At 37.5% G+C, this 14,996-nt stretch overlaps 1 protein-coding gene across 16 annotated transcripts in view; it reads right to left on the bottom strand.

Moving 5' to 3' along the window:
- Nucleotides 1–1,289: 1,289 nt before the first annotated feature.
- Nucleotides 1,290–14,996, bottom strand: part of ESRRG (estrogen related receptor gamma) — a 407,255-nt gene continuing 393,548 nt past the window's right edge. For all 16 annotated transcript variants that reach the window (XM_052805607.1, XM_052805616.1, XM_052805613.1 and 13 more), the window contains one exon: nt 1,290–4,983. In XM_052805607.1, coding sequence (XP_052661567.1) covers nt 4,739–4,983 — 245 coding nt within the window. In that variant the 3' untranslated portion in view covers nt 1,290–4,738. The remainder of the gene's footprint in view (nt 4,984–14,996) is intronic.

Below are 14,996 nucleotides of genomic sequence, written 5' to 3'. Positions count from 1 at the left end.
ACGCTACTTTTTTCACTTCTAAGTTACGGTGCAGTATTATGTTTTCCTTTGAAGAGGTGCTTTGAAATAGTTCAAAATCAGAACACTAAAAAAGGGGGAAAAACCAGTTCTGTGCACACGTACGTATGTGCGTATGTACGTATACCTGTGTACACAGCAGTGTCAACACTAAAAATGGATTTTGACCTCCTTTGAAGAGTCCACGCAGGATTCGTCTTTCTACTGTTCTGCTGCCCCTTTTACTCCAAAACCCCCTCCCTATTTTCTAGGATAGTTAAAATACAGAAGGTACTGGTAGCAGGGAAGAGGTGCCCCCCATTTCAAGGCATATTGCTACTGAAAGACTGCGAAGCACAAAAAGCCGCTGGCGCTGCCCCGGTACCTTGGCTGAAACAATTCCCGTCCCTGAGCACCATCGTTCTTTTCAGTAGCCTTTGTGCCATCAGCCCGAACCTCCAGAGAACGGCCAGCAGCGAAGGTGAGAAATACGTTGGCAAACACAACGACAAAATACTATCAAGATAGGCTAAAAAGCAAGAAAAGCACACATTAGCACTTCTGTGATGGTTCCAGAAGGGTCCACAGGAAAGGGGCTGGCCCCGAGCAACGGGGGGCTGCAGCCTTTCAGAGGTAAAAGGCTGAGAAGCCATTTACTGCCAGTTTGCAGCCCGGCTGTTTAACCCCCCCAGATCTTGACAACTTATCTGTGGTCTTCATTAACACCAATCTATATTATTGCTCAGGTGGCTATTTACTTCCATTCAGAAAAGCTGGATCAAATAATACAGATTTTTTTTTTTTTTTTTTTTACCCAGAACACATAAAAGGAGTCTCCTGCAGTAGGAAATGAATGATAGACTCAGTTGTTGATGGAGAAAGCAAATAAGTACTTCTAGATGATATTAATGTGATCTTAAAATAGTGGGAAAGTTTTCTTTTATGACATTGACAGAGAGGCAATGATTTTGAGTAATGCAGGTTGATGTGAAGATGCTTTAAGATTAAATAAGTGCTATATAAAGGCCTGCCAGCCTGAATTCTAATGTGCCATGAGACATTTTGCATATTTAAGAGTATGCAAAATGTCTTGTACCACACTGGAATTCATTCTGACAAGGCTTTATATAGCATTTATTTACACTCATATTGTACTTTAAGGGAGAAGTGATAACGCTGGCTCCTCTTTGAATGGAAGTAACAAAAGGTAATGCTAATTGCTCTGTTTCCTTCTCTGAAAAAGAAAATAAAACCAAAAAAACCCCACAACACAAAAAATAAAATAAAAGCAATCAAAAGTGGAAGCTTGTTTAATATTGCTCTACCATCATCCTGAAAGGCATAATAATTTGAGTTACACATCTGAACTGATTGGAGTTACAGAATCATATCTCCTTTTTGCATTTAACAATATATACAATATAAAATAAATACATTTACACAAATGGACATTGGTTGGAGCACACGGTATGATACACATCACAAAAATATACAGTTGATTGCTATACAGATGTGAAGCCCATCTACAGCTATAGACATGTTTGTTTTTATTTGTTGTTCTGTTTTGTTTTTTAACTACTGGCTATTATGCAACTCCTGGATTATTATAAGCAGTTTAATTTTTTTTGTCCTTTTGCGATCTTTGCACGATAAGACTGCCATAAAATGTTTTCCTAGGCAGGTAAACAGAGACGCTTAAATAATTAAAATACAATCACCAACACCCATTTTCTCTTCTATAAGAAAAATAGCAGTTTTAATTTTTTATATCTTTTTATGTTATCATTTAAATGCAAAATAGTGGAATAAATACAACAATCTGATCTGATTGAAACAAATGTGTAACTTCTGGGAGTTACACAATCATATTGCTTTAAATAAGAAAAAATTAAAAAATGAAGCAAAAATAGAAATTAAATTGTTATGGCTAAAACATACACCCTTTGAAATTTTCCCAACACTTCACATTAAGTAAGTGGTCTTGAAAGAACTCTTCTCCAGCAAGGTTTAAGATGAACAACATTATAAAGCCCGTGCAGTTCTTTTAGCTATGTTTCAGGTAATGCTTTTACAGTCTTGAGATACTTGTTCTTTTGCAGCTCCAAAAAATTACAGAAAATGAAAACTAAAGTTTGCACCGTGTGCCTTTAACACATCTCCATTTTTTGTCTGTTTTTGTATACTTCTACTCGATTGGCTTTTGACCCTGAAGCCCAAGTTCTTCAATGTGATACAGCAAAAACAATATTTATATTATATATTTATATATATATAGTGTACTTGAACAGTAGCAACTTAAACCCTGCACAAACTTTCTGGAAAATAAACTTTTTTTTGCACTCTTACATATATAAATAATCTTATAGAATCAGCACCTTTTTCCCAGGAGTTGTATTTTTTTTTTTTTGACATTTTTCAAAAGGGATGTGCCAATTTCTGAACTCCTATCACAGCTATAAATTTCAAGTTATTGACCATCTGAATGAATTGCTAATGATGATTTACCTAGAATCACACTACAGTCACTTCTCTACTGAGAAAACACAATCTACAATATAGTCCCATATAGCTAATGATAGATACACAGTTTTTTTTTTCCTAGCACGAGGCCGATGGAGCATCAGCCCATTGTTATTTTGTTTAAAGCACACAACGTAGCAATAGTTTTGGAAACTTGTCCGCACCAAAAAAGTTTTGCAACAACACAGAGCGAGTTAATAACAACATCTGAGAGATGATTGAATAAAAGCTATATTTACAGCGTTTAAAAATTAGACTTATCTATAATCTTGAAATATTCAAAGTTTTATTTCTAAGCTATACATTGGTATTCTATAATAAACTGTTACAGAAATTATCCCTTGTTTTGAAAATATTATGATTTCAGTGTGTATCTGTTCATAACGAGTATTTGTTTGGAGTTTTGATCTCTTAATTATTACTAGGAAGAACCTTATTACCAGTAAGGAATAGAATATACTACTGTAATCTCCTGAGGAATTGTACATCCAATATTGTCTCTAATTCTACCCTGTGTCTATAAGCACACACCACAAGAATCCAAACACCACAAGAAGAACAAGACAACAGTCTTTGAATGCAACATAAAAATTCAGAAAAGCACAGCAAACATGAAACATTGAAAAGCTGAACTACATTTCTTTTGTTTGTTAGGATTACAATTTTAATTACATCTGTGTACATAGAATAAAGATGTTCACATAGTACAGGGAGCAGCTACTAACACTGGTACATTGGTATAGCATTTGATGGAGGTTATTGTTTATTGGTTATTTAGCGACTGTAGTTTTCTGGGGGCATCTAATCGGTTTATACATTAGATTACACCTCGTAACAGTCTTGAAACTGACTGACTTTCATGCTGTGACAATACTGGTTGAAAAGCACATATACTGGTTTAGCTACTTGTTAAAGATTGCCATTTACAAAATAAAATCTAAATCAATAAATAAGGTATAGAAGTGTTAAATTCTTCAATTTGGTCAGAAGTCTACTACTCTGATTTCTTAATTTTGCAAACGTCGGCATTTGCCTTATTGCCTCTAAGCTACTATTGGTTCATAGGGTTTTTCTGCGTGTGAGGTTATAATTTTGCAAACAGGCAGTATCTCATTCATTTGCAACTGAAGCAGTTAGAAATCATGTAGCAACTATACCTTTGTACAGTCGCTGTCTCCTAACACCGTTACAGATTGGTATTTGACATGGAGTATTTATATGTTAGACTACTCGGATATACTGTAGGTGTAATCTAATCCTTTGAGTCAGTGAACATTTAGTTATAAACTGGAGCTCATGTTAAGAAACTGGATGTTTTGGACCAGACTGGCACACAACATAAATTGCATCCGTGATAATATGCACCTTCCCTTCGACTATTGCTTTAGTAAGGTAAATTCCCACATTAATAAATGGCTGAAAACTGGTAAAGCTGGTACAAAAAAATCTCCGTTAGTAAGAAGAAACAAAACATTTAAAAAAATCTTCCTTCAGGATTCATTTGTCCTTCATTATTGTTCATCATTGTTCAAGCCAGCACAAAAATGCAGTATTTCTTTCTCTTTAGTATTGCATGAATGAATAAAGCTTAAACTATTCCCTGAAAAAGTTACATTGTAGCTAACCTAAGAAATATCTGGAAGACTTGAAAAAACAATTAAGGAATCAAATGGCTGTAACTGATCTAGATGGAAAATGCAATGATAAGAAGCAGCCGATGCATCGTCGCTTAGTCGTCTAATTAGAGACTGCTCCTATGAAATCTAATACTGCATTCAGTCAGTTCATCGTGTTGTACTGTACTGCTAGGTACGGTGGTTCTCTCTTTGATTCCTTTGTCATTGGGGACATTATGGTTCATAATAAGTTCACTGGCATCCATATTATGGATTTCCATCCTTTGGCAGGCCTGGCTTCCATCTCTCTTCAATTAGAGACCTCTTTTTAAAAGTTCAGCAGCAAAGAAAAAAGAGAAAAGGAAAGGAAAGAACAGAAAGGAAAAGAGAGAAAAGGAAAAGGAAAAGAAAAACTGCATCAGAAAGACACAGAAGAAAAAGTTGAAAGCTGCTTCACAGTCTTGCTGCTAAATATCAGTGCAGTCATTTTTTCCTTAATTAAACACTAAGTTTCTTTGCCATTATTATCGTGTTTATTTTCCCTTTTTTTTTTTTTTTTTTTTTTTTTTAAAACGTGCATGATGGGGAAGCCCATGATGCTTTAGTCAGACCTTGGCCTCCAGCATTTCCAAAAAAAGTTTGTGCATGGGGACTTTGCCTTCCAGTTTGATGTTGTAGAAATGCTGCACAGCCTTGGTGGAGGTTTGCCTCAGAAGCGGGAGAGTCATCAACATCTTGCCTGCGCGACGTGGGTCTTCCATGTGCTGCCCGGCCTCGTAATCCTGCAGAGCCTCATGTAAGACATCCTGAAGTTTCTGCACTGCCTCAACATCCTCTATGTGCATTGAGTCTGCAAAACAAAGGAGCAACAGGAGGTTTCAGTTTGGTGTGCCAAAAGTCAGATACCGCTACGGCTGCACACCACTTTCACTGGTTCTGTCCATCCTCTTTCACAAAGAAGGAAGATAATTACCCACTAATTTCTATATTGACCTTCAGGGAAATATCTGGAACCACTGTGGAACTACAAATGTATAATTAACTCTTGTGTAAGTAATCCCTTCTCCTCATCCTCCTCAAACAAGTAAAACAGTCACCCTCGCTGCTCCATAAACCATCTCTTACAGTCACTGCTTTGAAGAAACGATAGCGCCAAAGGGCTGTATGAATTGAGGTCTGTGTTGTATCAGGGAAGCAGGAATGACTGCCCTGCTACTGAAAAGCTCAGTAAAATTCTGTGTCAGGCTCCAAGGCTGTGGAGTTGGAAGCCATGGTCGTTACCCACTGCTCAGAGACGCTAATCGCGGGATTAGAACCACTGCACTGACACAAGGGAAAAGCGGGTTTGATGTGATTTCCTGATCGGTTTAGCAAATTTTTTCTCCCTCAGGCACATTCAGACAGACAGGCAACACTTAGCATGTTCCCGAACAGCTTTTGTTCTGTGAAGCTAAGATCTCCTACAAGGTGTAATCCCTCTCTCGCACCCACTCAGAGGGTGGTTTATCTTGTTATTGTTGGGGTTTTGCATTTTTTTCTAAATCACTCAAAGCAAGCACCTCACCCTGTACCTTTCCAGGTGAGATGTTTTGGTGGTGCAAGTACTGAGTGACAAGCCTAGACACAATGCACACCAGGAACTAAACTAAACTGCTACATGACCCGGAAAGATTAAAGCAATGGAAGTGTGAAATAAAAAGAAAAGACCTAACTGAAATAACTGTAAAACCCTCAACAGCATAGATACAGAAAGGGAAGATGTCCCTGAGAACACGCAGTTACTGGACCATGCTGACATGACTTCAGACGAGCAGCCCGAATTCTCTGACTTTTATGTAGTCATAAATGCCAACACCCCCCCGATATGGTCCAAAGTGAGGTGAAGGCAAGTAAGGAATAGCAGTCATAGGTGAAAGAGGCCACCAAACAGCCCCTATCAGCTACCAAAATTTGGGGGGTCAACAGACTTACAGAGCCAATAAAACACCATATGAAAATATAACTGCTGCAAGGGGTACCAGTCCCAGGGACAGGCTACATTGTGCAAGCTTAGCTCAGGGTGAAACTGGGACATGGCATTATTAAAGTATATCCTTGAAAACTCTAGTTAGTACAATGCTGCTTTGCATCTTAATTTTTGCTTTTGGAATAAAGCTCCTGTTCCCATACAGAGTAATGACTGAGGAGTTGGATGGTAAAGAACCCACTGCTATCATTGTTTCCAAGCCCTGTATTAAGCAGTCTGATGCCCTGCATCAGTATTTTGACGGAGCCTCATGTTTTACCCTGTTGATGATAACAACATCAAATTTTGCACGTGCTTCAAATATCTGAATTACATTCAGCGAATTAAGATGCATCTAAGATTCATTTCCTAAAAGCTGGCATCCAACTAGTTCCTCAGATAATTAGGCCAGATAGTAAATACCTCTCTCTTTTCAAACGCAAACATGTAAACTAAAACACAAACCAGTAAGTAACAGGTTAACAAAAATGTTCCAGCTTCTATTGTCAAAACAAATGTGCAAATTGAAAAGAAAAAAAATAAAAGTTACAGCTCCAGCTCTAAAACAGACACTTAATTATATACAAGTTTGGATCATTTAGCACGTTCTATTGATTCTGATGACAGTTTATCTGTTAATTACACATAATGGAGTCCTATGGGAATTTTACATGTTTAATAATTCTGAGTCTTAGCGAATACATGCTCTAAGAAGCATGCAGTTAAGACACACGCTGCAAGGGATGTGATACTGCGCATCAAGGTGCACTGTGCTGAAAGCAGAGAAACACAAAAGTATCTCAGGGAAAAAGAAGGCTACAATGTTTTAAAAAAGATTACAGGGAAATATTACCTCTAGCAAAGTTCTAATTAATGTGAGACCATTCCCCAAATCCATACATTTTTGATAGTTTTCTAATACGGCAATTCTATTAAATAATTCTGTGTCAATAAAGGAAAATCCCTGAATTCTGTGTCCTACAAACAGATGTAATCGCTACAGACATGCTAACGCACACACACAAACATGACTGATGTCTTAAGCATAGTGGCCAGCCACTGGGCTTAATCTGGAACGCAAACTCCAAACAAATTGTCATCTTTACTCCCTGACTCTTTACCAAGTCCTTGGATATTCATCATTCTGCTATAGAACACACGATGTGCTACTCCAAATAGTTCTTCCATAAACCATGCACAGTTTGTGCAGAAATTACACATCTTTTCCTCCTCCCCCCAGACCCACAGTGCCAGGGCCAGATTTGCTGGGGAACCAAATAGGAGCATTTTATCAGCAACAAATGCTCGGCGAGTCAAAGACTGACTGTTCTTGTGAATTTTTTTTTACACCATACTGCATAAAGAGCCGGGTCTTGCCGGAGGACCTGACTATAAATGTTTAGTTTTTAAACCTGTACAAAACAGGTCTGATTCTTCCCAGAATCAGTATTTGTAACTGCAACCATGTTTGAGCTTGAAAATAGACGGATGGAGTCCAGATTAATACATTTTTCGCACAGAGATGAAACTTCCTGAGATCTTTAGCTCTGCAGTTTGGATAGCAATTTGGCCTGCAGTGTTAGGAATACCTATGCTCTACATATTTCTTACACAGAAACTGAGTGAGGAGGGAGAAGAGGAAGAGAACACCCCCAGAAAACGCAAGAACTGAAGGTGAATCAAAAAATGCCCTCTGATACAGCTATTACACTCCATGATCTCAAACTCTTCCACTGTGTGGACAACATCTTAAACCAAGGGATCTTACCCTCCCCTTGTGGGGGTGATTGTATACCATCCCTCTGGTAAACAGAGCAATTGCTTACATGCAAAAGTAACAGTAGTAAAGCATTTAATGTATTTGTTGCTGTCTTTGAAATCAATTTAACAGCTGGGAAGAACGTGACCAGCCAGCTCTCCGCTGGCCCAATGCGAGCACTCCGCTGCCAAACAGTGGTTTACAGAGCAGTTCAGGAAGCTGTGCCTTGGGAAACAGATTTTGTCACAGGAAACGAGGTAAGAAGAAAGAGCAGAGAGGGGCACTTCCAAACAGTGATTAAGACTTCAAACTGTTCTTTAAAAATGGTGATTTAGCTTGGAAGATTTAAAAATTATTTAATCGAATTACCATGATAATTTAACTTTCCATTTACAGAAAAGATTCAAACTAATTTCAGCTTTACCCATTCTAGGGTCTGCTAATGTTTAAATGCAAACTCACTAAATCTGTGCTATTTAATTAGACCATGATTCAGCTCACAGATTGCTCAGGAAAATATTAATCTCTACAAAGATTCTTCTTCAAGTTTTAGCCTTGCAGTCTGGAACTTCCACTTTATTCCTGATATTAAACGAATGTAGATCTTAATCCCTCAGGCATAAGCCTTTGAAAATAAGGAAAATGGTTTAAAACGCTGAACTAGCCAAGGGGAAAAGAGGAGGAAAAATAAAAGAAAAGAGAAATCTTTTCAGTAACTACGGACTGGCAGATGTAGAAGTGAATTCAGAGCAGGTTAACTTATTGCTGATAAACCCAATCCTCACTAGTAAGAAAAGGCAATGTCAACAAGAACCACTATAATTTAAGGAAATGCAGAGTCTGTGTGACAAACCAGAAATAAAGAAGTAATTCCACAGACAATATGAAATTGAATTATAAGTTACATACAAAGATTTTGAATGTTCTTCCTATACCAAGAAAAACCCTTTTCTTTTGTTTTCGGGTTTTTGTGTTGTTTTTTTTTTTTTAAGTGGCTTTGTAGACAGTCTGAATTATTTACAATTACATCCTACACAGGTAATATCCAGAGGAAACCTATACTCAGATGTAATACACTTAAAAATCAGTGCCTATATAAACAATGAAATTAAACAGAGCAATTTGAAAGTGTTGTCATTTGAAAGCAAGCAGGAGCTGATAGTAAATGCCCTGCAAAAAAAAGGATCCCAGGCTGGTGAAACTGAAGAGCTCAACAGACAAACACAAGACTTGTTGATACAACGTGCTGCTGAGAACACTGGATTTCAGTCTAGCAGGGGGGAAAGTTGTTACTGATTGTGCTGCGATAACAGAGAGTGAGATCAACAAATGAGGACATTGACTCATTGAGCTATGCTTGGAGAATCTCGTCCTATCCTTGCAAATGCCTTCTTTCACCATCACGGGATGGGAAAATAGAATTGTACCTCTTCTGATCAGCCAATTGATTGTATCATTGTGCAGAAATGGGAGAAAACTAGAGTTCTCATGCAAGAAAAACACCACAAGGTCCAGACAGAAATTCAGATTATAATCTACCTCGTTTACAATTCAAGCTTCATCTCAAATGCAGCAAACCAACATCCAGCCACCCAGGAATCGTTTAGAACACACCACAAAGGGCGACAACTAGCTAAGGATTGGAAAGCACCTGAACTGAGGGCAAGGAAACCTCTCAAAATACTGCTCTGAGGAAAGTTAAAGGCTGGTATGTATGTATTTTGTATATAACATCATTAAGAAGCGGTAGAAACCCAGAGTCTCAAATGAAGTATTTCTTCATTTCAGAAAAATCAGGCAGCATAAAGGAAGAAATTATTATAGTGAATCAAGCAGCAGGGAGTATGCAGCAGTGAATGCACACATTAAGATGCTGAGAAAGCACATCAGAGAGGCAAATATCAACAAGTACTTGAAAGACAGCAATCGCTGTGACATTTGTGATTCTGTATAGCTGAGCAGTTCACAAACCCAAATTGGATAAATCAGGTTAGAAAGTTGTAGGATCCTGGAAGAATTGGATGGGATGAAGTGTAAGAACAGCAGGCAAAATGTTTTTTGCTTTACGTAAGTACAACAAAATCCTAATCTGGATTATGTATCAAGTGAGAGGAATTTATTATCTAGATTGTATTGCTAATCCAAAAACCCCACAAAAACCACCTCAGCGTTTACTGACGGGTCAACTTTTCTCAGAATTACAGAACCCCTTCGTCTCCTGCCCGAAATGTATGCCAGATTTACACAGGGCAACTTGCATTTTTGCAAAGTGCTTGCCCACATTGTGTTTCTGTGTCATTTTTATGAGAAACACAACACAGTGACATTTTAAAAAGCATATTGCTTAAGATAGAAGCAACCCATGGAAATTGTCGATAGCAAATCAATCTACGTTCTTGGTTCCCTCACCCAGCAAGAACTCCCATTCTTTTCCGGTCTAGAATTGAAATTGCCCCAGATACTTACTTTGGTCCTTCCTGTGTAGGGTCAACAAATATACTTAATTTTGACCACCTATTTGCCTGTCTTTCCTGAACAGAACTATTTGCTGGGGTCTGCATGGTTAGTCTAAGAGACAAGCACATAGAAAACCAGAATTATCTTCCCTTGCAAAAGATGATGGCAAAAACGGTCTGACATCCGGATTACTCTATTGGAAACAGACAATTCAATTGAAACGTATGTTGGAAATAGAAGAGGAGTAAATTAAGAATACCTTGTCCATAGGAATTATAGGCAGTGGAAACCAAAAAAGTAAAACAAAGGCTTATATGATTGATTTTAGTGAACAAAGCCTTAGTCTGGATTGCACTGGTTTGGCCTACTTTTAAGAAGAGACATGAAAACTGAAGCCTCAAAGCAGTTTTTAAAAGACAGTAGGAAACGAAGATGTAGTAAGAAAAGAACTTACTCCACGGAACACACCTATTTATTTCAGGGACTAACTGGATTAGCAGTGAACTAAAACCACAGGCATAAGGTAAGTTAAAACACAGTAAACTACCATTTTTTAATTCCTGAAATGGCTTACTTTCCACTAGGGTAGGTAGTGAGGGCAATAAATAAAGGAATATTTCTGCAATGCAGAACAAATTGCATACTATGAACCGGTTCGAGCACCTACTCAACAAGGCTACTAAAACTCTGGAAAGGGGGGTAAGATACCAACTAAAAGAAAATGTTGAATGAATGCTTCCGAATCCTTTTTATCCACTGCAAGATATAAATAATTGCCATAATTATCATTGAGAGCCCCTAGTTTAGCGCTGTGGAAAAGCAGGATGAGTAACAGTGAAGACTAGCAATTGCATTGGTGACACAGCAGTTCAGATCATTGCTTTCCTACCCAGAAAATCCCCCTGTCAGCACAGAGCTGGCCCTTGGCAGACACCGCACAGCGCTCCCCTTACAGTCCTGCCCCAGCAGTAAGGAACCTGCGGCTCTGTCCTCCCACTGGCCGCTGGGCTGGCTTCGCTTCTTGCCCTTCGCGAGTCTCAGGCTGCTAACACGTAAATAATACCCACCTATTTCATCTTATTTACGTGTTAGCAGCCTGAGACTCACTAATATCTCAAAGTTATTCAGTTACTAGACCAGAAAAAGAAAAAAAAAAATTAAACCATTAATTAACTCTGCTACCATTTGCTTAATGCTATTGTTAAGCAAATGGTAGCAGTTATTTATTTTCTCTAAGAATTGTGGGTGCCATCTATTTGATTACATGAAAATGGAATATGAGGAGGAAACTGTGTTCAAGCAACACAAAAACTTTGACTATAGCAGCAACATCCTGTTCTAAAAATTTGTTTCTATGCTGCACCACTCTACACACAATTACATGAGAGAGTTAACAGACCTTGCTATTTATATTTGGCAAAAACCCCATTGGTAACACACCAGTAACACACAGGTATGTGTGTATATATATATTATATATGCCTATTCACAATAGCTACATTTTGGTAATGAATTCTAACAGGAACAAGATGACTAAATAATATAAAATTTTAAAAATAGGCATTATTAGAAACTAAATATAGTATGTTGTGACATAAGATAAGCCACTGTCTACACTGGGAATAAAGATGATGTTCTGTGGAATAAGTGATTTATAGGATTCTACCAATTAATTTTTATTATGATAATATTATTTAATGGTGATAGCCTGATTACACTGTTTTGGTGGCTGGAACGCTAAGTAAGTTGTAAGAACAAACTAATTTTTTTACCAAGATAGATGATCGTGTAACTTCACTGGCATCAGTGTTGATCTGTGCTTCATTATGCTAAAATGCACAAGATAATTCTTGGTTCTAACTCCTTCAGTACTGAAAGGGCGCTGGGTTTCTTTTAGGAGAGTTAATAAGAGAGACCAGAAATTGTGATGGTGAGCAGAGGACAGCTAGTATTAGCGTTTAAGATTAAATTTTCAACAGTGCATACATACATAGGGTTATACTTTTAAGTGCCTAGCATCCACATTTGGGTCAGATTTTTCAAGATGCCAGCGTTCTATTAAGCACATACACACAGATCAGATTTTCAAATGTGCTAATGTATTTTGACACTCTAGTTCCTTATGTCAGGTCATAGATGGGAACTGAGCTTCTCTTAAAAATCTGGTCTCAGTTGTGAGTCTTAAGCTCTTCTGCAACATTTGGCCTGAAGGCACAATTTAGTCCTTACTGATTAGGCAATTTCAAAAAGCTGCTCACCTGCAACTCCCTGTTTAGTATTACCTAATCGATAACATGAAAGCATTTTCTAATACAAAAGAGACGAGCGGGTCATCTTTTCTGTGTGGGAGTGTTCATGTGTGCGGGTGTGCACTTGTGTACACTTCAAACATATTTTGTAAATATTTCACCTTCCCTTACACACGAGGAAGTAATTGGTACATGCATGTTTTGGAAACCATTCAAAGTTGATTTTCTGCGTGGGTAAACAAAGTGCTCATTGGTGCCAGCTTGCTTCATTTGGGCAGTGTGCAGTGGAACGCAGGGCAGTTGCATCCTGCAGCTTCGAGGTACCTACTTGCATTTGTGTAGAGAAGGTAGAGAAAGAAGGAAGGGACTTGTGATCCTGACAGGACAACAGCAATGCTGTGGTGCAAGGGACTTCTCTGGAGTTCAGGCATAAAGGCTGCATTAATTACTATCCAATCAATGCAGATGTTTAAAGCTAACCTGATAAAATTCCATATTAAGCACTACATATTAAATGTTACTGTTGAAATCATGCCTGTAGAGACTTTAACATGCACAGGACTGAAATGTCTATACATTTCAGTATTGTGATCTTATGTATGTATTTAAACTTTTCAGATGCTATATGCACTCCATTTGAAATCAGTGACAATCTACGAGGTTGATACATCTTGCATTTCTGGAAATTTATAGAAGCGGCATGGCATTGGCCAACCCTCCAAAAGGAACATCTGATAACAGCTGTCAGAGAATCTCCCTGAAAAACGGCTCCTCCTCCCCACCTTTTAGAAATCAAATGGCAGGATTATCTCAGATCAGGTACTGCACAAATAGACTCTGTAGGCCTAAAGAAAAGTTAGCAGTTGGGGTGTTTTCATGCTCACGATACTGAGATTTGTTGGCCAAAACAAAGCTTGTGGTATTTATTCAAACAAAATACAATCAATATGAAGACAATCTACAATTTCTTCCTCCTGCTTCTATATACTGGCAGGGAAAGTACTATGACACTGTATCATAAATCACTAACACAGATACAGAGCTATAAAACCATCTTTGTCTACTGTTTACAGTAGAGTCAACCTGGGAATCTTTCTAGACAGTGCGGATATGGCAAAAAAGTCTGAAATGCCTAGGATTTCTTATTATACTTCATCCATTTGCTCTACAGCTATGAAAAGGCTAATATATTTTAAACCAGAAAAATAAATAGTGTAAGTTTTGGAAGAAAGCAGATGCAGCAACAAAATATATTAAAATGTGAATTGCTAACTGATTGATTTTATAACGGCATTTTCTTTCTTTTTTTTTTTGGATATAGCTGCATTTACATTAATCAAGTTCGTAGTTATGTGAAAATAAGCTATTTCTGGGTTTGTCTATAAAAAAAAGACAAAAACTTTAATTTTACTTTAATTTCAATTTTGCTTTGATTTTAGCAGCATTTGTAAATTAAAACACTAGGGGTCTGATATTTTTTGATAGGCTGTAATTCTGCAGGTGCTATTTTACACCTACAGGTTAGTGTAGCTACAGCTGATAGAAGTTTGGTATCTGCTGCATGTATAACCTGAAGCTGAAATGTTGAATGTCAGCAGTCAAAACATTCTGTTGAAAGGGAAGTTGAATGGCTGGGCTGCTTTTTAACACCTCCTTGCAATAGTTTCATTTTAAAACAGCAGGTTTATTTCTTTTTAAGATGTGGGAAGGAAACTTTTTCACTTAAATGTGCCCTGAATTTTAGTATGCTGAATTGTATTTATCTCTGACATTATCCTGGTTGTAATTCCCAGCAAAGTTAATGAAGCTATAGATGATTTTGATAACACTCTATGCACAATATATGACTAAACTTTTTTTTGGCAGCAGTATCTTTCATTACTACTTAAACACTGTATGCCTTTTTTTGGGGGGGGGGGGGGAGGTGTGAGTGATATTTAACACCATATCCCTATATTCTAGCCCCTTATCCTTTCATCAAGTAAACTATACAAATATTTCTAATTCAGTCTTTGAATTACAGAATCAAAATAAATGCAAAAAACCTTCTCAATTTAGACTCGTAATTCCAGGTAACTTGCTTGCTCTGTTCATTAAACATGACTAATTTGGGGAAAAATCCTTCTTGTAGCTGCAAAGCATCCTCTAGTGTCTATCTACAGTCATCAAAAATTATAAACAAATCTTCAATTAAAAAAAAATTTGATCTTTGAGAGGCATTTCAGCATTTTGTTTATTCTGGAAATAAGATAATATTCTAAAACTAAGGGCAGAGTTAGTGGGGTGGAGAATATTTTACAAAGAAACTAATAAGCATTTTGGCTTTGCATGTTTTTGAATTATATTTCCAATTAAAAATGCAGAGTGCTAAATCACATTACAAAGACAAATAG

Source organism: Harpia harpyja, chromosome 13, assembly GCF_026419915.1.
Source record: "Harpia harpyja isolate bHarHar1 chromosome 13, bHarHar1 primary haplotype, whole genome shotgun sequence".
Lineage (NCBI taxonomy): Eukaryota > Metazoa > Chordata > Aves > Accipitriformes > Accipitridae > Harpia > Harpia harpyja.
Note: the sequence above shows the minus strand (reverse complement) of the source record. Positions and strands in the feature narration are given on the sequence as shown.